The 24,658-nt window shown below is 42.0% G+C and overlaps 1 protein-coding gene across 4 annotated transcripts in view; it reads right to left on the minus strand.

Annotated features, from left to right (window-relative positions):
• The window catches only part of GABRA3 (gamma-aminobutyric acid type A receptor subunit alpha3), a 428,677-nt gene that overhangs the window by 21,110 nt on the left and 382,909 nt on the right, over positions 1–24,658 (minus strand). For all 4 annotated transcript variants that reach the window (XM_049705028.1, XM_049705027.1, XM_049705029.1 and 1 more), the window contains 2 exons: positions 17,355–17,498; positions 36–188 (listed from right to left, as the gene is read on the minus strand). In XM_049705028.1, coding sequence (XP_049560985.1) covers positions 36–188; positions 17,355–17,498 — 297 coding nt within the window. The remainder of the gene's footprint in view (positions 1–35; positions 189–17,354; positions 17,499–24,658) is intronic.

A 24,658-nucleotide genomic window follows, 5' to 3' on the forward strand; every position in this document is an offset into this window, starting at 1 on the left:
TGCCCCTGCCACATTCTCCATAAAACAACACTCACCAAAGACCGTGCGGGCAGGGACAGACTCTCTGTTGAGCCAGAAAGACACTTGTGACAGAATGACAGTCATGATACATGGCAAGTAGGTCTGGATCACAAAGTAGCCAATTTTTCGCTTAAGATGGAAGTGGGTTGTCATGACGACATATTCTCCTGGAGAGTAAAATTAGACATTATGCAGCCAAATAAACATTGCTGGATCAAGGTGGGCCCCAATTCAGTTCACAAAGCTCCTTAACCTTATACTCAAAACAAGACATTGCAGCACCTCTCAGGTACGTGTAACCAGATCTCTTTAATAATCATGAAGTAGTACAGAGGTGGGTTTTTTTATTTTTTGGTGAAAATGTTACCAAACACAAGTCTGTGTGCCCAATGCACAGTGACACCAAACAATACTGAAACACATCAGAGTCTGGAGCAGAGAAAGAATTATTGCAGGGCCATGCAAGGAGATGGGAGGCTCACGCCTTAAAAACCCCGAACTCCCCAAAAGCTTTCCACAAAGCCCTTTTATAGGAAAGGTGAGGGAGGGATGTGGTTAGTTGTTGCAAACTTCTTGGTGTCAGATTCTTTGTTCTTGAGGTCAGGTCATGGTCAGGTCATGATGTTCCTGTAAACCTCCACCAAAATAAATGTTATTCTCTGTTCTGACAAGAAAAGGAAGGGGAGGCATTTATTTCGGTCTCCATGCCTCCTTGCAGCTTTTAACAAATCCCATAAGCAAAGCAATGTCATTACCGCTCAATTTACATGTTCAAGGTTCCAAGGCTCCGAGGTCAGGTCCTAGCTAAGAGGAGGGGGCACTCTGCAGGCCGGTCACCCTGTCTGGGAATGTTCATCCAGCACCCAGTCTGGGTCCTCCCACTAGTGCCCAGGCCCAGCTGAAAAGGCAGGTCTCAGCTGGTGGTGCCTGCAGGGCCAGGTCCCCGGACCCTGCACAGCCATCATCACTGAAAGAGCCAGGCGCCCAGGACCCAACTGGCCCTCAGGCTTTTATTTAAACTGGAGAGAATCTGACGCTTCCATGGACTGTGACGAATGGAGACTGCCACCACCATTACGTTGCTGAGGCGGGGAAGGGGGAGAGGTTCACTGCTGCTTCAAGGCCTGAGCCTGGCCAGTGGGCAGTGGTAGAGGGGGCTCTGGAGCTCTGTGGGACACAGCCCTCAGCCTGTCCCCAGGCCCCCCAGCTTACCTGCCAGGCCCCCCAGCTCACCCACCGCCCTGAGGCCAGAAAGCCTGGAGGGCCTGGGGAGAGGGCCGCCATCCACACTCTCACCACACTCTCTGACTCGAGGATCCCTGTGAGCTGACTGTTGTCTGAGTGGGCCCTCTGAACCCCATGGCAAGGGTCTCATGCTAACCACTGCACACCTGCCCTGCCCTTGTTACATCCTAGGAGGGCACTGCAGGGGCGTGGACAGCAGCTGAGCTGAGGGGTTCACACCATCCAGTAACAGATGTCTGGCATGTGGGTGGGCAGAGGCCGGCATCTTGGGACCCGGGCCCGGGCACCAAATGTCCCCTGTACTGGCGTGGAGGGACCATTTGGGGAGCGTGTCAAATCCTGTATCCTAGTGCGGTAGTCCCGGCCGGCCCGTCTGTCCAGGCTTGCACTGCCCCACCTCGGGGAGGACTTGGTAGAAGCAGGCAGGCCAGGCAGCTGCATTATTTCCTCTGGGGCCATTTCCTGTCCTCCCTGACCTTGGGGAGGGCAAACACCCCAGCTTCCTGGCCTCCCCTTGCTGCCAGAGGCGCCCCCACAATGCCTGTGCTGGGGCCTTGCACGTCAGATGCAATGAGCGACCACCCCTATCACAAGGTCACAATGTTCCAGCCGCAGCACCTTCAACTGGCATTTCACACCAGCAGAGGGTCTCCCAAATTCACAGTCACAACATTGCCATCTCCACTGGTCTGCTGGTCTACCTGTCAGTGTGCCTGCATGGAGACCTGAAACACCCCAGACTCAGACTCACCCAAGACGACAAGCTGCAATGTGTGTGTGTGCCTGAGGCTGCTGCAGCGCACTGCTCTTCCAGGCCTTGGGCGGCAACTGCTGGGGCAAACGGGGAGAGCGCATAAACGAGGCCAGTCCTGAGGAAAATGACCCAGGGAAACTGCCACTGTGGGGACCACTGTGACACTGACTGTTGGTGGAATGGGACCATTAGTGTGCCCGCACTGTCCCTATTACAAAAATATATGCTTAGCAGTGTACCAACACAGCTTTCTCAGAGCAATTTTGACACGAGTTCATTCAAATATATTAATGTCCTCATGTAAATAATAATTAAAAATAATCTCTTCTATAGCATTTGCTATGTAACATTCTTAAAGTATTTAATCTTCACAATAACCCTATGAGGTCGGTACTATTGTTATACTCATTTATGGGTCAATAAACTGAGGCAAAGAGAGACTGAGCAATTTGCAGAAGATTACCCAGCTAGTAAGTAGGAGAGCCTGAATTCAACTCCAGATGGGTTGGCTCCACAGCTTATGCTTTCTAACCACTACGCTCTACTGTTTGAATGGATTTATTGGGTTAAAACCTAAAGTTCACATAGCAGAATATGGGCTGGCCTACATCACCCCTCTTCAAAATAAGAGTGAACACGTGTTATGCTCTTACTATATACCAAACAACTTTGAGTGTTTTTGGAGTATTAACTTTATACCCTCCCATCAACTCTGTAATCCAATAGTTAATTATCAGTTAATTATAAAATTATGCTGGATTTGTCAGAAGCATTTTACATATTGAGCACTCCATCCTCCTGGAATGAATCTCTTCACCAAACTCCTAGGCCATGTTGCTCTTCTGATTTCCCTCCTACATCATGACCTGTCCAATCTCCTTTGCTGGTTCCTTTAAATTCTCAACATTTGAGATTGTCATGACTCAGTACTCTTTTCTGTCTCACTCCCTTGGCATTCTTATCCAGGCCTGTATCTTTAAATAATATCTTCAATTTTGATAATGCCCCAATGTATATTTTCTGCCTGGGCTTCCTACTTGTTATAGGTTGAACTATGTCTCCTGGAAAGATATGGTGAATTCGTAACCCTGAATACCTCAAAATGTGACCTTCTTTAGAAAGAGGCTTGTTGCAGATATAACTAGTTAAGATGAGGTCATACTGGAGTAGGATGGGACCTAATACATTATGACTGATGCTCTCTTTTCAAAAGAAGAGAGAGACACAGGGAGATGTGTGATGACAGAGGCAGAGACTGTAATAGGGGCGGGGCAGGTATTAGCTAGAGCAGTCCCGCTCAGCCATTGGTTGGTGTCACAGTGGGCTCCTCCCCCAAGCAAGCAACCGTTAGCAATCAACTGTCAACAAACTACCGTTAGTGGTCCCACTCAACCACTGGTTGTTATTCCTTGCTCCAACAACTGATCTGATTTATTGGCCTGTTGTGTGGCAAGCAGAATGAGCTTGGGCTTGGTAACAAATTTTTGGCAAAGCTAGCCAGGAGCCTTTCTGCTTGTGGCCACCCAGCCCAGGTTGGGGAATTTTCGGGTAAGGCCCTAGCAGCTGCTGGGTCCACTTGTCCTGAGGATCTTCCCTTCAAAATTCCCTGAGGTGGCACCGGCTGCCCCAGCGCTTGGCAGTTGGAGCAAGGAACCAACATTTGGGAGCCGATGGGCTCCATATAGTAGGGTAAGTCACTTTGGTGTGTACAACAGGGAACATTTTCCCCTCTCAATTTGGGCTTTTGCTCTAAGGGACAAGCCAATTTGTTCATTTGATTGGGGTACCCTGTTGGAGAGGAGAATCGCTGTTGGACTCTACCTGATTTGTGAACTGATTTATTTGCTTTTGTTTTGTGTTCATTTGCTTTTTTGTTTGTTTGTTTTTGTGGTATGCGGGCCTCTCCCGCTGCGGAGCACAGGCTGCAGACGCGCAGGCTCAGTGGCCATGGCTCACGGGCCCAGCCGCTCCGCGGCATGTGGGATCTTCCCGGACTGGGGCACGAACCCGTGTCCCCTGCATCGGCAGGCGGACTCTCAACCACTGCGCCACCAGGGAAGCCCCATTTGCTTTTGTTTTGCATTCATTCATGATGGAATCTGTTTGTGTCTTTGGTATTGGAATTTGCCTGTGCTTTTTGTGTTTTGTTATTCTTGAACTTATAAATATGGGAAATACTCCATCTGTCCCTAAGGAAAGCCCCTTGGGGTGTATCTTAAATAAATGGGCAAAATACAGCTATGGGCCTATGACTAAGGAAGAGATGATATTCTATTGTAATAGTGTGTGGTCCCAATATACGTTAGGATCAGGAGAGTGATGGCCCTTGAATGGATCACTTAATTATTATACAGTCTTGCAATTACAATTGCTTTGTGAAAGAGCATGTAAAAATGATGAGATTCCATATGTAGAAGTATTTATGCTATTGAATCAGGAGGGAAAGAAGTCAGATAGCTGCCACCTTATGGTACAGCTGTCTGAAAGGAAAACTAAGGGAAAACCTGTTCTACAAAAGGGAGAGGGGGAAAGTGAGAGTGAGGACATGTTATTTCAAAACTTAAAACCCCCTCTGGCCAACCTGGCTCCTCCACTGGCCGAGCAGACTGCAACAGCAGTTGTTCCGACAACCCCCATGCCACCAACATATTCACGGCCCCGTTTCCCCTACTTATGGGGATCAATTAGAAGTTTCTATGTTAACCCTCGTGGCACAGGGGCCTGGTTTGGTGTCACCATCTAAGACCCAACAGGCCACCCAATTTGGACTGGGAGCCACTTTCGGAGTAGGGCAATTTCCCTTGTGCCAATATCCCATAGGAAGCCTTAGTGCAGATGGCCAACAAACTGTGTTTCTATGGATGCACAAGCCATTCTCAACTTCAGATTAATTGGAAAAACCATAACCCTACATACCAAGAGGACCCCCTCCATATGACTGAACTTCTCACTTCTATCTTTGCCACTCACCATCCCTCTTGGGCAGACATTCACACTCCTATGAAGATGATGCTTACTGGGGTTGAAAGAAGGATGGTTGTTGACAAGGCTAGAAAGGAATCACACCAGCTCCATCTACCAGACCCAGATGAAGCTCCAGAAGCAAATCTGGCAGTTCGTATTGCTGAGCCTGACTGGGACCCTAATAATGGGGGCATGCCGCTTCTAGAATATTATAGGAAATGTGTCTTAGTGAGTCTTAGAAAGGGAGTACCCAGGCAAAAGAGCTTAGACAAAATTCAGGAGATACACCAAAAACCAAATGAGGATCCATCAGAATTTCTAGAAAGAATTTATCAAGCTTATAGGTGCTACACTGATACAGACCCTGAGGCCCCCCAAAATATGAGAATGGTAAATGTGACATTCATTGGGTAAAGTGCCCCAGGTATAAGAAGAAAATTACAAAAGTTTGATGGTGCACTTGGAATGAACCCTTCTCAATTGGTAGACGTTGCTTTTAACGTGTTCAACAGCAGGGCACAACGACAGAAGCAAGAGGATGCAAGATGGAACGCCGCTTTGCTGGCAGCAGCACTGGATTTCCGGAAGGCTACTAACCCGGAGAGAGGTAAGCCACCACTGGGGAGAGAACAACGCGCTTACTGCAAGGAGGAAGGGCATTGGAAAAAAGATTGCCCTAGGCTGAAGAATAAGAAAGAAAACAATAAAAGAAAGATAGGAGCCTCTCATATGGTAGAAAGGGAGGAACACTCTGATAATGAACGAAGAGGCCCGGGGCTCCCTTGGACTTGAGGCGTCCAATTTCAATTTCCCCACAGGAGCCCCAGGTAACTTTGACAGTGGGGGCCAAGTTGACTGACTTTCTGATAGATACAGGTGCAACATACTCTGTGGTAAACACCAAGGTGGCACAGAAAACATCTCAATCCATCCTGGTCACAGGAGTTTCTGGAGAAGTACAAAATCGTTTTCTTACAACCTCTAGAATGCCAATTAGGGGACCTCACCCTGAAACACAGTTTCTTATATATGCCAGTGTGTCCAGGCACTCTTCTGGGCCGAGATCTCCTTTGTAAATTAAATGCTCTAGTAACTTAACTTTTTTGCCAGGACAGCTTGACATCAGGGTCCCACCACAGTACGCTATAAGCCTACAGATGGCACTTATGGATGTCCCAGAAAAGGAGACAGAGCTCTTTCCCCCTGAGGTCTATGAAAAGGTGAGGCCACAAGTATGGACTGATGGCACCCCAGGGAAGGCCAAAAACACATGGCCGATACAAATCCCATTGAAAAGGGATGCTGGGACACCTAATCTAAAACAATACCCTCTGAGGCAAGAGGCCCAAAAGGAAATTCAGCCAATTCTCCAAAAGTTTTTGAAAATAGGACTGAATAAACCTTGTCCCCATATAACAGCCTTATTTTCCTGGTCAAAAAGCCAAACTCAGCAGGGTATTGCTTTGTCCAAGACTTGAGGGCTATTAATGATATAGTCCAAGATTTGCACCCTGTGGTACCTAATCCATACACTCTGCTTACAACTATTCTGGGAGAATACAGCTGGTTCTCAGTTTTGGACTTGAAGGATGCTTTTTTCTGCATTCCTATTGCAGAAGAATCACAGCAACTGTTTGCTTTTGAATGGCAGGACCCAGAAATACAGGTAGTCTAACAGTATTGTTGGACAGTCCTGTCTCAAGGATTTAAGAATTCCCCTACCTTGTTTGGGGAAATGTTGGCTAGGGACCTTAGAAACTTAATATTGGATGAAGGAGTTATACTCCAATATGTGGACAATTTGCTTATAGCAGGCCCTACATATGATAAGTGTCTATAAAATACCATTAGAACCCTAAACTATTTGGTCAATTGTGGATATAAGGTCTCCCAGAAAAAAGCCCGAATATGTAAGCAACAAGTCACGTATCTGGGCTTTGTCCTTTCCCAAGGACAGTGGGGTCTTTTGACTAACAGAAAACGGGAAATTGCAGGCTTGGGAACACTCAAGACTTGCAGACAACTGAGGGGGTTTCTGGGAATGGCAGGGTTCTGTCAGGTTTGGATCCCAAACTATGGGCTCATAGTAAAGCCCCTCTGTGAGGCTTTAAAGGGACATGATTTTGAGCCCCTTACTTGGACTACAGGACGCCAAACAGCCTTTGAAACAATAAAAACAAAGTCAGTCTCAGCCCTGGCTTTGGAACAACCAGACCTAAAGAAAGCTTTCAAATTGTATGTCCATGAGAGATAAGGCATAAGTCTTGGGGTGTTAATTCAGACTCCGGGGAAGAGCCCTCAACCTATTGCCTGCTTCTCAAGACAGGCTAGAACAGACTGTTAAGGGATGACCCCTCTGCCTTCGAGCTGTAGCAGCTACTTGTGACATATTTCAGGAAGCTGAGAAGTTTACCCTGGGGCAACCCACCACTGTGTATGTTCCTCACCATGTCCTTTCTTTACTGGAGCAGAAAAGGGGCCATTGGCTGACTTCGGGGAGAATGGGAAAGTCCAAGCCATTCTCCTGGACAATCCCAACGTAAGACTTCAGGTCACTTCAGCCCTAAATCCAGCCACATTTCTCCCGATTGATGTTGCACAATCCCCAGAGCACGACTGCCTACAAATCATCAAGCTAGTGTATTCTAGCAGACCTTGGCTGAACCAGATATGAAATTGTTCACCGATGGAAGCAGCTTCATGGACCAAGGTAGGTGATGCACTAGGTATGTGATGGTAACCCTTGAAAGGATTGTTGAAGCAAAAGCCCTGCCCCCAGGGAGCTCAGCTGGGAAGGCAGAAATCATTGCTCTGACAAGAGCCCCCGCTCCTCGCTAAAGGGAAGCAAGTAAATATATACACAGACTCTCACTATGCATTCTCTGTGGTGCATGCCCACGGGGTGAACTGGAAAGAAAGGGGGCTTCTCACTTCAAACAATAAAGACATAAAACATGCTTCTGAAATCCTGTCACTATTAGAAGCAGTCCATAAGCCCTCACAAGTGGCTGTAATGCACTGCCCAGGCCACCAGAAGGGTGAGACTCATATAATAAAGGGCAGTCAGTTAGCTGACCAAGCTGCAAAGAAAGCAGCAAAGGAGTGGGGTTAACAATCCATGATATGGTCACTTCTCTCACAGATCGACTTGTCAAAATACCAGTCAGTGTATTCAGGAAAGGAGAAGGAGAGAGCCAAAGAGTGGGGATTCACTCTTGATCGTACCTCACTTGGCTAGAAATGTAAAGTACAAGGAATTGTTTTGATTCCTGAGGCCCTCTTGGACACTGTGCTGCAGCACCTTCATAATAGTACCCATTACGGGAGAGATGCCACCTTACAACAGATTCAAAGATATATAATGGGGCCTAACCTACAAAGGGCCATCCAGCAAGTCACTCAAAATTGCATGATTTATGCTAAAAATAACATAAAAACTGCTGTCACACTTCCCCAGATGGGGACTCAGCACAGAGGAACCTACCCCACCGAGGACTGGCAAATAGACTTTACTCAAATGCCTTGAGCCACAGGAAATTTCAGGTACCTGCTAGTATTTATGGACACTTTTTCAGGAAGGGTGGAGGCATATTGCCCCAGGACAGAAAAAGCCTCCAAAGTGGTTAGAGTCCTCCTTAAGGACATTATCCCCTGATCTGGAGTGCCTAACTCCCTTCAAAGTGATAATGGGCCTGCTTTTGTCTCTAGCACAACCCAACAAGTGGCTAAAGCACTGCAAATGAATTGGAAGATACATTCATCCTGGAGACTACAATCAACAGGAAAAACCGAGAGAATGAATTATACATTAAAAAGAGACTAATTTAACTTGGGATAAGGCCTTGCCAGTTGCCCTGCTATGGATCACAGTGGCTCCCAGAAGCAGGCTTAAATTGAGACCCTTTGAAATATTGTATGGTAGGCCATTCCAGGTGTCTGCCCAGGTGGGAGAATCTATAAATGCTCTGAAAGATCTAGCAGTTGCCAATTATGTTAAAGCTCTGGGCACTATACTAACCTCTGTTCATGAGTTTGTTGCCAGCAGGTGTGCCCATACAACTGAGGTAACGTTACATCCTTTCCAGCCCAGAAACTGAGTCCTCCTTAAAACCTGGAGGGAACAAGGGACTGAGCACCAGCTGACCGCAAGGTGGACAGGACCACATGTGGTATTACTTATCACACACTCATCTGTCAAGTTAGCTGGAGTAAAGCCATGGATTCATCACACTCGGGTTAAAGCAGCACCACTGTCATCAGAAAATGACCCAGCTCCTGACAGGCCTAGAGAGCAATGGGTTTATGAACCCTTAGAAGACTTAAGATTGCTCTTCAAAAAGAGTAAGTATTGGGCTTCCCTGGTGGCGCAGTGGTTGAGAGTCCGCCTGCCAATGCAGGGGACGCGGGTTCGTGCCCCGGTCCGGGAGGATCCCACATGCCGCGGAGCGGCTGGGCCCGTGAGCCGTGGCCGCTGAGCCTGCGCGTCCGGAGCCTGTACTCCGCAACGGGAGGGGCCACAATGGTGAGAGGCCCACGTACCGCAAAAAAAAAAAAAAAAAGTAAGTATTGAGATTAAAATTTCATTGTAGAAGGAATTTCATCAGGTTCAAATGGTTGTAGATAAAAAGAATTGTATTGCTTACTAACATTTTTAAGGAATATTCTCGACCCAAAACTGATCAATTCCATTTCACAATCACCCCCTCATCTCCCCTGTTCAGTGGGAAGTAGCCAGAAAAATCGTCACCCCTTTTCCTACAAGATTGTGGAATGGACATTGACAGTGGGGAATTGTAATAGTGATGGGGCAGGCGTGAGCTATAGCAGCCCCGCTCAGCCATTGGTCAGTGTTGCAGTGGGCCCCTCCCCCAGGTGAGCAACTGTCAATGAGCGACCCGTCAGTGGTCCTGCTCAGTCATTGGTCAGCACTACAGTGGACCCGTCCCCCTCCCCCTCTACTGTATAAAAGGAGCCTCCAGAAGCAACCAACCCAGCCAGCACCTTGGCTTCAGACTTCTAGCCTCCAGAACTAGGAGACATAAATCTCTGTTGTTTTAAGCCATTCAGTTTATGGTACTTTGATATGGCAAACCTAGGGTTCCCTATAATGCTCTACACCTATATATTCCATTACCCATTAGATATCACCACTTGGGGATCTAATAGGTATCTTGAACTAACATGTCCAAATCTTAGCTCTTACTGTCTCCATTTCCTACCCCCTCCAAACTATCCCTTCCAACAGATTTTCCTATCTCAGTAAATGGTAGCTCTCAGGAGCACAAATCAAAATTCTTCAAAATCTTTAACATCATCGACCACTCCCTCTCCCTCCCTCGTACATGTTTCCACGTGTGCATACACAAATGCAGACACGGGCACAGATACATTGACAGTTCTTCAAAATATATTTATAATTTGAGCATTTCTCACCACTTCCGTTGTTACCACTTTGGACTAAGCTACCATCATCTCTTACTTAGAGTACTGTAATAGCTTCCTAATGTGCCTTGCCTCTGTACTTGTCCCCTTCAATGCATTCTTAGCATACCAGCCAAAATGAGTCTATTATAATAAAAGTCAGATTCAGTCTTTCTTTTGCTTAAGGCTCCCCAATAGTTTCCCATCTCTCAAAGAGTAAAAGGCAAATTTCCCCAAAGAGTCTCCAAAGGTCCATGCAATCTGATTGCTCTACTACCTTTCTTGTTAGAGCGTCTTATTTTTCACCTCTCTCTCTCTCTCTCTCTCTCTCTCTCTCTCCCCCCCATTTGGTTTCAGTATGTCTCCCAAATGAGTCAATTTCCCACTTTCCTACCTCACCCACTCCCTTGTACCTAAGCCTAGGAAGCACCATCTGGTTAGCCAAAGCTCAATATACAATCCATATTGTGTGTGTATTCACATTCTAGCTTGTTTATGTGAACATGAAAAATACAAGTAGGCTTAGTTTTAATTTAGCAAAGAACTATCATACAAAATTATAGAATTTCTTCATTACAACATTGGGATTGCTTTTTTTTCTCTCTGCCGCTTTTTCAATCCTTTTATTTCTTTGTTCCCCACCCCCTCCCCCTCTCTCCTCCTTCTCCCCCTCTCTCCTATCTGTGTACATTTCAACTGCTTTCTTTCCCTGTCCTTCTGTTCACTCTTTTTCTCAGCTGAGGAGGCACTGAAGATTTATTTTTAACAATAGTTGGACTTTGATTAGCTTGGGGAATTTCCTCCCCTTCCGCATATTAGTCTCACACCCCTGAATTCCTTCCTGTCTATTAATCCTATATCTGATCATGTAAAATATTTAATATTTATGAATATTTATTATATATTTTATATAAGTTATATTCTGTAGATCTGAAAGGAAAGCAAGTGGACTTTTCAAGAGCTTATCAAATTAGCCATTGTTTTAAATAACTGAATATATTTTCTTAAGCCTCTCCTTTTCTATCCTTCTTTCCTTCAATTTCTATCTTGTTGTTTCTCTTCCAAAGAAGCAAAGAGAGTGATTTAAGATCAGGAAGGTGGTGGAATAGGACAGCCCCAGCTCTAGTACCCTGTCACAAAAATATGGTTTAGCAGCTACCCACAGAAGAGAACACCTTTGTGAAAATCCCAGATCTAAGAAGTAAAGCTGAAGCAGCACCCATCTGGGGCATGAAAACCAAGAAAAGTGACATTAGAAGGATAACAGAAGTGGTATCAATTTGTCGCCTTCTTCCTTCCCCCAGGCCAGCTCAGTGCAGCACCTAGAGGGTACCTCTGAGTCTATGGTTTCTCCAGTGGGGAAATGAGAACCCAAGGCAGATATCCAGGTTTCCTGGGCATTCCTCTGGAGGCCCACTTCTGCTTTGCCTCATGCGGAACGCTCTGGGAATTGGCAGGGCCAGATAATTTGGGGTCAGCTAGCACAAAGGAATATGGCATACCTTATAGCCAACATTGTGCGAATCTTGGAGGTGGTATCAGGTCCCCTGCCAGCATCATCGCCTGATCAAAAGTACAGTCAGCAGTCTAAATTCAACTGCAAGGGAACCCAACCTCTGAGAGCAGCCCACAGCTCTGGCATACAGAGGAATAAATACAAAAGCCCCGCCCAACAGCAGAGCTCAAGCCAACTGCAGAACTCTAGCAGAGCCCTCTTCCAGTGGCAGTGAGCCACGCAATAGGGCCACGTCCCTTGGTGGCTGTTGCCTCACTGCACCAAAATGGTGACCTCAGGGGTCAACTGCTGCTCTGGCTAAGCAGTCATGGGGTTTTGGCGCCCCCCCCCCCCCGCCCACAGAATGGCATCTGCAGGTGGGTCAAAACACACCTGCCACGCTGCTCTTATTTTCTGATTTGTCTTCACTTACCTATGTTCCAAGTCTAAACAAATAATATACACAATGACAGTAATGAGAGTTTTTCTAACAAATGGTCAAATTTCTAGGAAAGATGCAAAAATAAGATCAGGCTCCTCTTAGAAAATTAATGTAAATATTGCAAATAAGGGAAAATGGAGTCAGTGCTGAAGTAGGGAACAGTGTGAAGAACTAGCCACCAATTTAGAGAAATTTCATTCATTTATTTAACACATGTTTGAATCTGGAGCAAAGAGCAGGAGCTCTCTGCTTAGAACTACTTCATGCTGAGTACTGACAGCTTTCAGAGAGAAAACCACTCATACAAAACAGAACACCCACAGATTGTGGGATTTTCTCTGGCCCAACTTCCCATTAGTATGTTGGACCCCACATAGAGGAGCATACCAGAATTCAGAAAGGAATGCCCATAATTTATAGTCACATGAAAACAATATACATTTATGTGAGGTAATATTTATATGGTTTCTAAACCAAAGGGTGTCAAATAATATACAGCAAAAAGTCCACCTCCTTCAAACCATTTCATTTCTCCTTCCTTTAACTACAATTAACAGCTTCTTGTGTATATTCTAGAAATACTATTCCTATACTAATATATATCCTTATAGTCTTTGGTGGTTTTATATTTGCTATTTTCACTCAACAGTATATCCTGAAGATATTCCCATTGAACTTCCTCATTCCTTCTTACACCTGCATAGTTTACTGATATACATTGTATCATGTTTACAAAACTAATTTGCTATTATAATCTAATATCTGCAATAACCCTACTTTCAAATAAGGTCACATTCTGAGGCACTAGGGTGCAGGATTTCAACATATCTTTTGGGGAGACATAATTCAATCCATAACATCTGCATTGCCAAGAGTGAAGGGAAACTGGAATGCTCATACACTGATAATGAGAGTGTGAACTGTTTCACCTTTTAGAATGGCAATTTGTCAATATGTATTTAAAAATTTTTAAATGTGTCTACTTTCTGAAAGAGCAATCTCAATATTTTGTTTTTATCCTAGGCAGGTAATTACATAGGAACAAAATGCTATATGGAAAAAGAAGGTCTTTGCAGTGTTCTTTATAGCATTAAAACGGAAAATAATCATAGGTAATTGGTTAAATGGATTATGATCCAGTAAGATGAAGATATTATTGAGTTTCACAATGAAATGCTATGCTTCCCACTGATAGCAACACTTATCATTGTCAAGAAGGCTGGCTGTGGCCTCAGATGATGGCCTTTTAATTTTCTTTTTAAATTTAGAGTAAAACTAAAACAGGTAATAATTAATATATGCCCATTCTAATTGTTAAAATATTATTACTAACTACTTAGAACTAACAACAAAAAACAAATGTTGGTGAGGATGTGTGGAAATGGAAACCCTCATGTACTCTTGGTGGGAATGTATACTGGTGCAACTACTATGGAAAACAGTATGGAGTTTCCTCAAAAAATTAAAAATGGGGGACTTCCCTGGTGGTCCAGTGGCTAAGACTCCATGCTCCCAATTCAGGGGGCCCGGTTTCAATCCCTGGTCAGGGAACTAGATCCCACATGTCAAAACTAAGAGTCTGTGGGCTTCCCTTGTGGCGCAGTGGTTGAGAGTCCGCCTGCCGATGCAGGGGACATGGGTTTGTGCCCTGGTCCAGGAAGTTCCCACATGCCGTGGAGCAGCTGGGCCCATGAGCCATGGCCGCTGAGCCTGCGCGTCCAGAGCCTGTGCTCCGCAATGGGAGAGGCCACAGCAGTGAGATGCCTGTGTACTGCAAAAAAAACTCAAAAACAAACAAACAAGAAAACTAAGAGTTCACATGCTGCAACTAAAAGATCCTGCATGCCACAACTAAGACCTGGTGCAGCCAAATAAATAAATAAATAGATAAATAAATAAATAAATATTTTTTAAAAAATAAAAATGGAACTACTATACGATCCAGCAATTCCACTTATGGGTATTTATCTGAAGAAAATGAGAACACTGGCTTAAAAAGATATATACACCTCCATCTTCACTGCAGCATTATTTACAATAGCCAAGACATGGAAACAACCAAAGTGTCTCTCCATGGATGAATGGATAAAGAAGATGTGGTATATACAGATACAATGGAATATTATTCAACCATAAAAAGAAAGAATTTTTGCAATTTGCAACAACATGGATGGACCTTGGGGACATTATGCTAAGTGAAATAAGTCAGACAGAGCAAGACAAATACTGTGTCTCACTTACATGTGGGATCCAAAAAACAAAACAAAATGAACAAAAAACCAAGCTCATAGATACAAAGAATAGATTACTGGTTGCCAGAAGCCAAGGGTAGGTGTTAGGTGAAATGGGTGAAAGGAAACAGAAGGTACAAACTTCCAGCTGTAAAGTAAACAAGTCCTTGGGGTGTTATGTACAACATGGTAACTATAGTTAGAATACTATACTACACATTTGAAAGCTGTTAAGAGTAGATCTTAAAAGTTTTCATCACAAGAAAAATATTCTATAACTATGTATAGTGATGGACGTTAACTAGACTTCCTGTGGTGATCATTTCATAATACATACAAATATTGAATCATAATGTTGTACACCTGAAACTAATGTCAATTATATCTGAATAAAAATATATCACTGGGCTTCCCTGGTGGCACAGTGGTTGAGAATCTGCCTGCGAATTCAGGGGACACGGGTTCGAGCCCTGGTCTGGGAGGATCCCACATGCCGCGGAGCAACTAGGCCCGTGAGCCACAACTACTGAGCCTGCGCGTCTGGAGCCTGCGCTCTGCAACAAGAGAGGCCGTGATAGTGAGAGGCCCGCGCACCGCGATGAAGAGTGGCCCCCACTTGCCGCAACTAGAGGAAGCCCTCGCACAGAAACGAAGACCCAACACAGCAAAAATAAATTAATTAATTAATAATAAAAATATATCACTAGCTTGTGTGTACATTTTATTTGGATCCTGTACACTTAGTAACAAGAAAACATGCTTACAATATAAAATTACATAAAAAACAGCTTATAAAACAGTATCAATATTATGGCCCCATTTATATAAAAACATATTTATATTAAAAGTGCAAAGAGAACCTTCTTAAAGGTTACACACCAAAATGTATAATAATCAGTTAATGCACAAAATTCTTCTAAAAAGTTTTTTTCTAGATGGTAGAATTAAAGAATATTTTAATTTACATTTTTTGTTCCTCTGATATTTCTAATTTTTCTATCATGAACGTGTGATAAAGACTAAACAAACAGTGGCTTAACCAAATGAAATGGGGCTGCTTGAATTGCTAATGATGGGTCTCAAAAGTTGATACCAGGTGAGCAGTGCTAAGGAGGGATGGGGAAGTCAGGAGAGTGAACAGATGCTATAGCCCCAGGAATTCTCTCCCTTCTACGGAGTGGACCTCCAGGGCCCCTGGGTTACCCTTGGTCTCTAGGGGTCTGCCTTGCTGTGCTGGGATGCACAGAGCCTTCATCAGGAGCCTGGATACTCTTTGCTTACAGGCTGGGGTGGGAGGGAGGGGAGGGTCTGATCTCAGATGGGAGGTCATTTGCAGCAGCAGCGGCACCCCACAGCAGGAGCTGGCTTCTGCTCAAAAATGCAAGGGTCACAGTAGGACAGTAAAAATACACTTTGTACATGCAGGCACTAAAGGTCCTCCTCCCTCTACCTGCTTGGAGAGAACAGAACTGGCCAGGTGGGTACTTTCCCCTCACCCCCACAGATCAGCTGACCTTCTCCAAGAGATCATGTTCTCACAAACCTCTGGTCTTTTGAAACTCTGTATTGCCATTCTCAAGAATAGCCTTTCGGGCTTCCCTGGTGGCGCAGTGGTTGAGAGTCCGCCTGCCAATGCAGGGGACACGGGTTCGTGCCCCGGTCCAGGAAAATGCCACATGCCGCGGAGCGGCTGGGCCCGTGAGCCACGGCCGCTGAGCCTGCGCATCCGGAGCCTGTGCTCCGCAACGGGAGAGGCCACAACAGTGAGAGGCCCGCGTACTGCACAAAAAAAAAAAAAAAAAAAAAAGAATAGCCTTTCCCCACACCAAGTTCCAAATCTCTAAATCCTGTTGTCCTTTAAATCCATTTCAAATGCTGCTTTTTTTTACATTCTAGCCCCTGGTCCTAGGATGGAGGGAGAACAGACCACAGACATACTGTAACACTATGAGAGGGAACAGCAGTGTCCAGCTAATGAAAAAAAGGACAAGAGTACCCTACTTCATTTATAATTGTGGATTCAGAGATCTTCCATGGAGACAAGTGTTGAAAGTTCCCACCCTTTCATGGCAAAAAATATTGTAAGATATGTGGGCCCCTAAGATATACTCCATTTTGTCAAATACCCTAAAGTTAGTTGGGATTCAGGGTGTGTCCTTCCTCAGGCCCCTACAACTGGTCAGTTTCCAAATAGATAGGACTTAAGGCTACAGAACAAGCCTCTAAATACCATTTATCAATATCCAAGGAAGAGCCATTGAGAGGACCTGGCAATGTTTGCCAGACACACTTGTTTCTGAAATGGGTGATTCATTTAAGAAAATAATTCCATGGCTCATTCCTGGACCTCCTGGCTGTGTTCTGGACCCTCCTGGGGTTATTACATTGCCACCTCTGTATTGGCGGAGTTAAGCAAATATCTTCATGAAAACTTTAGGATCAAAGTTTAGCTCTCCCACTATCATGGCTTCCCTCTGCTTTCTCTTCTACCACAGTCCAGCCCTAATGACCTCGACCTAACTCACGAAGAGACAGCAGGGCATCATGGTTAAAAGCATGATCTTGGAAGCCAATCTGCCTGGGTTCAGATCTTGGCTCTGACATTACATAACTGTGACATGGAACAAATTACTAAACATCTGTATGCCTCAGTTTCCTTAAGATAATAGTACCTACCTCACAAGACTGTTTTATTAACATAAGTTATTATAAGCACTTAAAACAGTGACTGGTATGTGGTACAGGTTACAAAAATGCTTGCTAAATAAAATAAATAAATACCTGTACTAGACCGGATTATTTCTGTCCCAACAACATGGCCCAGCAGGTCATATTGATTCAGTCGAGAGCCATCCTGTGCCACTTCCACAGATTTGTTCTTCCCAAGAGTCCAAGAGTAAACTACTTCGGCTGTTGTATAGGCATCTAAGGCAGAAAAAAGTCAAGAAGGAGAAGTGAAGGGAAAGGAAAATGATTATTTTTGATACTAAACTTGCATGAGATTGAAATACAACTTCCATCCCAAAAGAGTTTTAGGTATGTGGTATATCTTCAACTGAAGTACATTTATCCATGCATGTATTAAGTACTTGTTGAACAATTACTAACAGTTTATGCTGGACACACAGAAATAAACCCAAAGTGGTCACTTGCTTCAATGACTCACAGTCTTCTGGACTGCCAATAAATTGTTAAACTTTTCCTTCTCTTGGAGGATAGAGAGTAGGGGCAAGGGGAGGAATGGTTAAAATATTACCTAATGCAGATGTCACAAATTCAAATGCCCACAGGAACTAAAGAGGTATCTTAAATGACCAAATCAGGCTAGTTGTAGGAAAAATAAACTGCTAGAAATGTAATACAATTTTCTTTAACTAATTATGGGGTGAACATATGAAATAATGTAAAATATCATACTGGGGATGTTTTAAATTAAAAATGAAAAATTACAAATTAAAAAAGCAATAATTAATGATTACAGTTTTATTTTGAAATGTATTACCACTTTAATTTTGCAAACCAGAAACCTGCCACCATTTCTTCTGCATCAGGGTATTAATGTCAGGTCTTGTATTTGGAATTCCAATGTTGAGTACAGAATTTAGTACAGATTAATTTTAACAGGGGTGTGGGTAAGGAAACGGTGAGGGAATGAGGAGTAAGGTTATTTAGTTTTAGTCAGTATCTTAAAAGAATAGAGTTGCTTTCTTTCCAGACACAGATTAACTCTTTGCACAGTGGGTTTTATATTTGGGGTGAGCACTTTGCCCTAACTCAGATATCTAGGCTCATAGGGAAACTGACAACCATACTGCTCATACTGCTCCTCTTCATTCATTTTTGAGCTGTTTATTGTTCAAGTCATTGGGAGGTATCCAGCTCATGGTGGCAGCTATTATGTCCATAATATGCTCTACTTAAACCTTTTACCACAAAGCAAATAATTGCTAGTCAATCTACCAATGAACAAACATAAATTCTGTATCCCTACAAAACTTTGCAATGCTGGATATGTATTTCATAAAAGTCTGACATTAACACTTACATATATTAATTGTGATCTGCTTATGTTACATTTTTTAGGACTTTTTTCAATATATTCAAGTAAACCATTTTCTGATTTGCTTATAATGGACAACATGCCCAAAAGTTGTTCATTCACATCAAAATTCTCATTGAAATTATGAGAAAATACACATAACTATCATAAGTGACAAAAGAAAATGCCACAGGAAATCTAACTTTTAAACATAATGTGCCCTGTATATGGTCTCAGTCATTTCTTCAACTCACTGACAAAAATACTTCTGGTTCAATGTATAATTTCTACTGCAATTAAAGACATTTTTATGAATCTTGTGTCTATAAAATATTTTGATGCCTGTGAAGGTATATTGCTTAATTAATGCATAACTGCTTTTCCCAGCAGCAACACTTAATGTATATATTCAAATACAAAACCTGTTGAACTTTCAGTCTATTTAATAAAATTAAGATTTTCATTGTACATCTTTTTTAATATATCAATTATGGTTCTTATAATGGATTGCATAATGTTGATATCTGAAGTTTTATTTTTCAACAAAAGCATACTGTGTATGCATAGAAACAGTGTATAAATAGTCTTCATTTTTATTAGGAAATGCAAACTTGCCACCTTTTTTGAAATAGTCCTTTCAGTCTATCTTTAATTTATTTATTTTAAATTTTTACAGCTATGGGTACAAGAACTATGTCACTTTCCTCTTAATTCAACTAGGAGCTCTTAAATCTATCAATTAAGTGAGTTGATTAATGGCAACTGACATTAGACCTTGTTTTCAGGGAGAGAGCAGAAAGTGCCCACATACAAGGGACAGCCACTACTCAGCCCCAGCTGTTTGTGGCCAGGTGGGGATTTGAGTCCAATCTTCTGATTTCATAAAATAATAAACAAATCTGGAATTTTGTATGACATCTCCCAAATTTCAAATCTTGGAGGATAATTTTGAAGGTTACTAACACTGTATAGATCAAATAAATGACATCTGCAAACCACCAACTTGTAACCTCTTGTCTAGAGGTTTTCCCCTATGGATGGCTGTGGTCTTTTGTGATTCTGTTTTGGAAACAAAGCATCCTCTGCTGCCTATGGGGTATCTAGGGCTCCCAACTAAAATTGAGATCTTTAAACTACAATCACCAAGAAGAAAGGGATATCATCTCCTCAGGACTCTTCTCACACACTTACCTAAAACTTATACTAAGACTATTAAGTGAGGACTATCACAAGGCTATTAATAAAATGTGATTTCACAAGGTCCTTGTCCTCTCATTTTCCCCAGTGCCTTCTAACCTTAATATATATGTTTGGGTTCTACTATGCCTAAACATATAATTACCTGTATATGTCTTCTTTTGTTTATTTTTATTTTTTTATACAGCAGTTTCTTATTAGTCATCAATTTTATACACATCAGTGTATACATGTCAATCACAATCACCCAATTCATCACACCACCATCCCCAGCCCCCGGCAGCTTTCCCCCCATGGTGTCCATACATTTGTTCTCTACATCTGTGTCTCAATGTCTGCCCTGAAAACCGGTTCATCTGTACCATAGTTCTAGGTTCCACATACATGCGTTAATATACAATATTTGTTTTTCTCTTTCTGACTTACTTCACGCTGTATGACAGTCTCTAGATCCATCCACGTCTCAACAAATGACCCAATTTCGTTCCTTTTTATGGCTGAGTAATACTCCATTGTATATATGTACCACATCTTCTTTATCCATTCGTCTGTTGATGGGCATTTAGGTTACTTCCATGACCTGGCTATTGTAAATAGTGATGCAATGAACATTGGGGTGCATGTGTCTTTTGGAATTATGATTTTCTCTGGGTATATACCCAGTAGTGGGATTGCTGGATCATATGGTAATTCTATTTTTAGTTTTTTAAGAACCTCCATACTGTTCTCCATAGTGGTTGTATCAATTTACATCCCAACCAACAGTGCAAGAGGATTCCCTTTTCTCTGCACCCTCTCCACCATTTGTTGTTTGTAGATTTTCTGATGATGCCCATTATAACTGGTGTGAGGTGATACCTCATTGTAGATTTGATTTGCATTTCTCTAATAATTAGTGATGTTGAGCAGCTTTTCATGTGCTTCTTGGCCATCTGTATGTCTTCTTTGGAGAAATGTCTATTTAGGTTTTCTGCCCATTTTTGTATTGGGCTGTTTGTTTCTTTAATATTGAGCTGCAGGGGCTGTTTATATATTTTGGAGATTAATCCTTTGTCAGTTGCTTCGTTTGCAAATATTTTCTCCCGTTCTGAGGGTTGTCTGTTCATCTTATTTATGGTTTCCTTTGCTGTGCAGAAACATTTAAGTTTCATTAGGTCCTATTTGTTTATTTTTGTTTTTATTTCCATTACTCTAGGAGGTGGATCAAAAAAGATTTTGTGATTTATGTCAAAGAGTGTTCTTCCTATGTTTTCCTCTAAGAGTTTTATAGTGTTCGGTCTTACATTTAAGTCTCTAATCCATTTTGAGTTTACTTTCGTGTATGGTGTTAGGGAGTGTACTAATTTAATTCTTTTACATGTAGCTGTCCAGTTTTCCCAGCACCACTTACTGAAGAGACTGTCTTTTCTCAATTGTATATCCTTGCCTCCTTTGTCACAGATTAGTTGACCATAGGTGCGTGGGTTTACCTCTGGGCTTCCTATCTTGTTCCATTGATCTATGTTTCTGTTTTTGTGCCAGTACCATACTGTCTTGATTACTGTAGCTTTGCAGTAAAGTCTGAAGTCAGGGAGTCTGATTCCTCCAGCTCCGTTTTTTTCCCTCAAGACTTCTTTGGCTATTTGGGGTCTTTTGTGTCTCCATATAAATTTTAAGACTTTTTCTTCTAGTTCCATAAAAAATGCCATTGGCAATTTGATAGGGATTGCATTGAATCTGTAGATTGCTTTGGGTAGTATAGTCATTTCCACAATATTGATTCTTCCAATCCAAGAACATGGTATATCTCTCCATCTGTTGGTATAATCTTTAATTTCTTTCATCAGTGTCTTATAGTTTTCTGCATACAGGTCTTTTGTCTCCCTAGCTAGGTTTATTCCTAGATATTTTATTCTTTTTGTTGCAATGGTAAATGGGAGTGTTTCCTTAATTTCTCTTTCAGATAATTCATCATTAGTGTATAGGAATGCAAGAGAGTTCTGTGCATTAATTTTGTATCCTGCAACTTACCAAATTCATTGATTAGCTCTAGTAGTTTTCTGGTGGCATTTTTAGGATTCTCTATGTATAGTATCATGTCATCTGCAAACAGTGACAGTTTTACTTCTTCTTTTCCAATTTGTATTCCTTTTATTTCTTTTTCTTCTCTGATTGCCATGACTAGGACTTCCAAAACTATGTTGAATAATACTGTTGAGAGTGGACATCCTTGTCTTGTTCCTGATCTTAGAGGAAATGCTTTCAGTTTTTCACCATTGAGAATGATGTTTGCTGTGGGTTTGTCATATATGGCCTTTATTATGTTGAGGTAGGTTCCCTCTATGCCCACTTTCTGGAGGGTTTTTATCTTAAATGGCTGTTGAATTTTTTCAAAAACTTTTCCTGCATCTATTGAGATGATCATATGGTTTTTATTCTTCAATTTGTTAATATGGTGTATCACATTGATTGATTTGCATATATTGAAGAATCCTTGCATCCCTGGGATAAATCCCACTTGATCATGGTGTATGATCCTTTTAATGTGTTGTTGGATTCTGTTTGCTAGTACGTTGTTCAGTATTTTTGCATCTATATTCATCAGTGATATTGCTCTGTAATTTTCTTTTTTTGTAGTATCTTTGTCTGGTATTGGTATCAGGGTGATGTCATAGAATGAATTTGGGAGTGTTCCTTCCTCTGCAATTTTTTGGAAGAGTTTGAGAAGGATGGGTGTTAACTCTTCTCTAAATGTTTGATAGAATTCACCTGTGAAGCCATCTGGTCCTGGACTTTTGCTTGTTGGAAGATTTTTAATCACAGTTTCAATTTCATTACATGTGATTGGTCTGTTCATATTTTCTATTTCTTCCTGGTTCAGTCTTGGAATGTTATACCTTTCTAAGAATTTTTCCATTTCTTCCAGGTTGTCCATTTTATTGGCATAGAGGTGCTTGTAGTAGTCCCTTAGGATGCTTTGTATTTCTGCGGTGTCTGTTGTAACTTCTCCTTTTTCATTTCTAATTTTATTGATTTGAGTCCTCTCCTTCTTTTTCTTGATGAGTCTGGCTAATGGTTTATCAATTTTGTTTATCTTCTCAAAGAACCAGCTTTTAGTTTTATTGATCTTTGCTACTGTTTTCTTTGTTTGTATTTCATTTATTTCTGCTCTGATCTTTATGATTTCTTTCCTTCTGCTAATTTTGGGTTTTGTTTGTTCTTCTTTCTCTAGTTCCTTTAGGTGTAAGGTGAGATTGTTTATTTGAGATTTTTCTTGTTTCTTGAGGTAGGCTTGTATAGCTATAAACTTCCCTTTTGGATTGTCATGTTTTCATTGTCATTTGTCTCTAGGTATTTTTTGATTTCCTCTTTGAGTTCTTCAGTGTTCTCTTGGTTATTTAGTAACGTATTGTTTAGCTTCCATGTGTTTGTGTTTTTTACGTTTTTTCCCCTGTACTTCATTTCTAATCTCATAGTGTTGTGGTCAGAAAAGATGCTTGATATGTTTTCAATTTTCTTCAATTTACTGAGGCTTGATTTGTGACACAAGATGTGATCTATCCTGGAGAATGTTCCATGCGCACTTAGAAGAAAGTGTCATCTGCTGTTTTGGGATGGAATGTCCTATAAATATCAATTAAATCTATCTGGTCTATCGTGTCATTTAAAGCTTCTGTTTCCTTATTTATTTTCATTTTGGTTGATCTGTCCATTGGTGTAAGTCAGGTGTTAAAGTCCCCCACTATTATTGTGTTACTGTTGATTTCCTCTTTTACAGCTGTTAGCAGTTGCCTTATATATTGAGGTGCTCCTATGTTGGGTGCATATATATTTATAATTGTTATATCTTCTTCTTGGATTGATCTCTTGATCATTATGTAGTGCCCTTCCTTGTCTCTTGCAACATACTTTATTTTAAAGTCTATTTTATCTGATATGAGTATTGCTACTACAGCTTTCTTTTGATTTCCATTTGCATAGAATATCTTTTTCCATCCCCTCACTTTCAGTCTGTATGTGTCCCTAGGTCTGAAGTGGCTCTCTTGTAGACAGCATATTTATGGGTCTTGGTTTTGTTTCCATTCGGCAAACCTGTGTCTTTTCGTTGGAGCATTTAATCCATTCACGTTTAAGGTAATTATCAATATGTATATTCCTATGACCATTTTCTTAATTTTGGGGGGTTTGTTTTTGTAGGTCCTTTTCTTCTCTTATGTTTCCCACTTAGAGACATTCCTTTAGCATTTGTGGTAGAGCTGGTTTGGTGGTGCTGAATTCTCTTAGCTTCTGCTTGTCTGTAAAGCTTTTGATTTCTCCATTGAATCTGAATGAGATCCTTGCTGGCTAGAGTAATCTTGGTTGTAGGTTCTTCCCTTTCATCACTTTAAGTATATCATGCCACTCCCTTCTGGCTTATAGAGTTTCTGCTGAGAAATCAGCTGTTAACCTTATGGGAATTCCCTTGTATGTTATTCGTCGTTTTTCCCTGGCTGCTTTCAATAATTTTTATTTTTGCCAGTTTGATTACTATGTGTCTCAGTGTGTTTCTCCTTGGGTTTATCCTGTATGGGACTCGCTGCATTTCCTGGACTTGGGTGGCTATTTCCTTTCCCATGTTAGGGAAATTTTCGACTATAATCTCTTCAAATTTTTTCTCAGGTCCTTTCTCTCTCTCTTCTCCTTCTGGTACCCCTATAATGCGAATATTGTTATGTTTAATGTTGTCCCAGAGGTCTCTTAGGCTGTCTTCATTTGTTTTCATTCTTTTTTCTTTATTCTGTTCCGCAGCAGTGAATTCCACCATTCTGTCTTCCAGGTCACTTATCTGTTCTTCTGCCTCAGTTATTCTGCTATTGATTCCTTCTAGTGT

The sequence above is a fragment of the Orcinus orca genome, chromosome X (genome assembly GCF_937001465.1).
Source record: "Orcinus orca chromosome X, mOrcOrc1.1, whole genome shotgun sequence".
Classification (NCBI taxonomy): Eukaryota; Metazoa; Chordata; class Mammalia; order Artiodactyla; family Delphinidae; genus Orcinus; species Orcinus orca.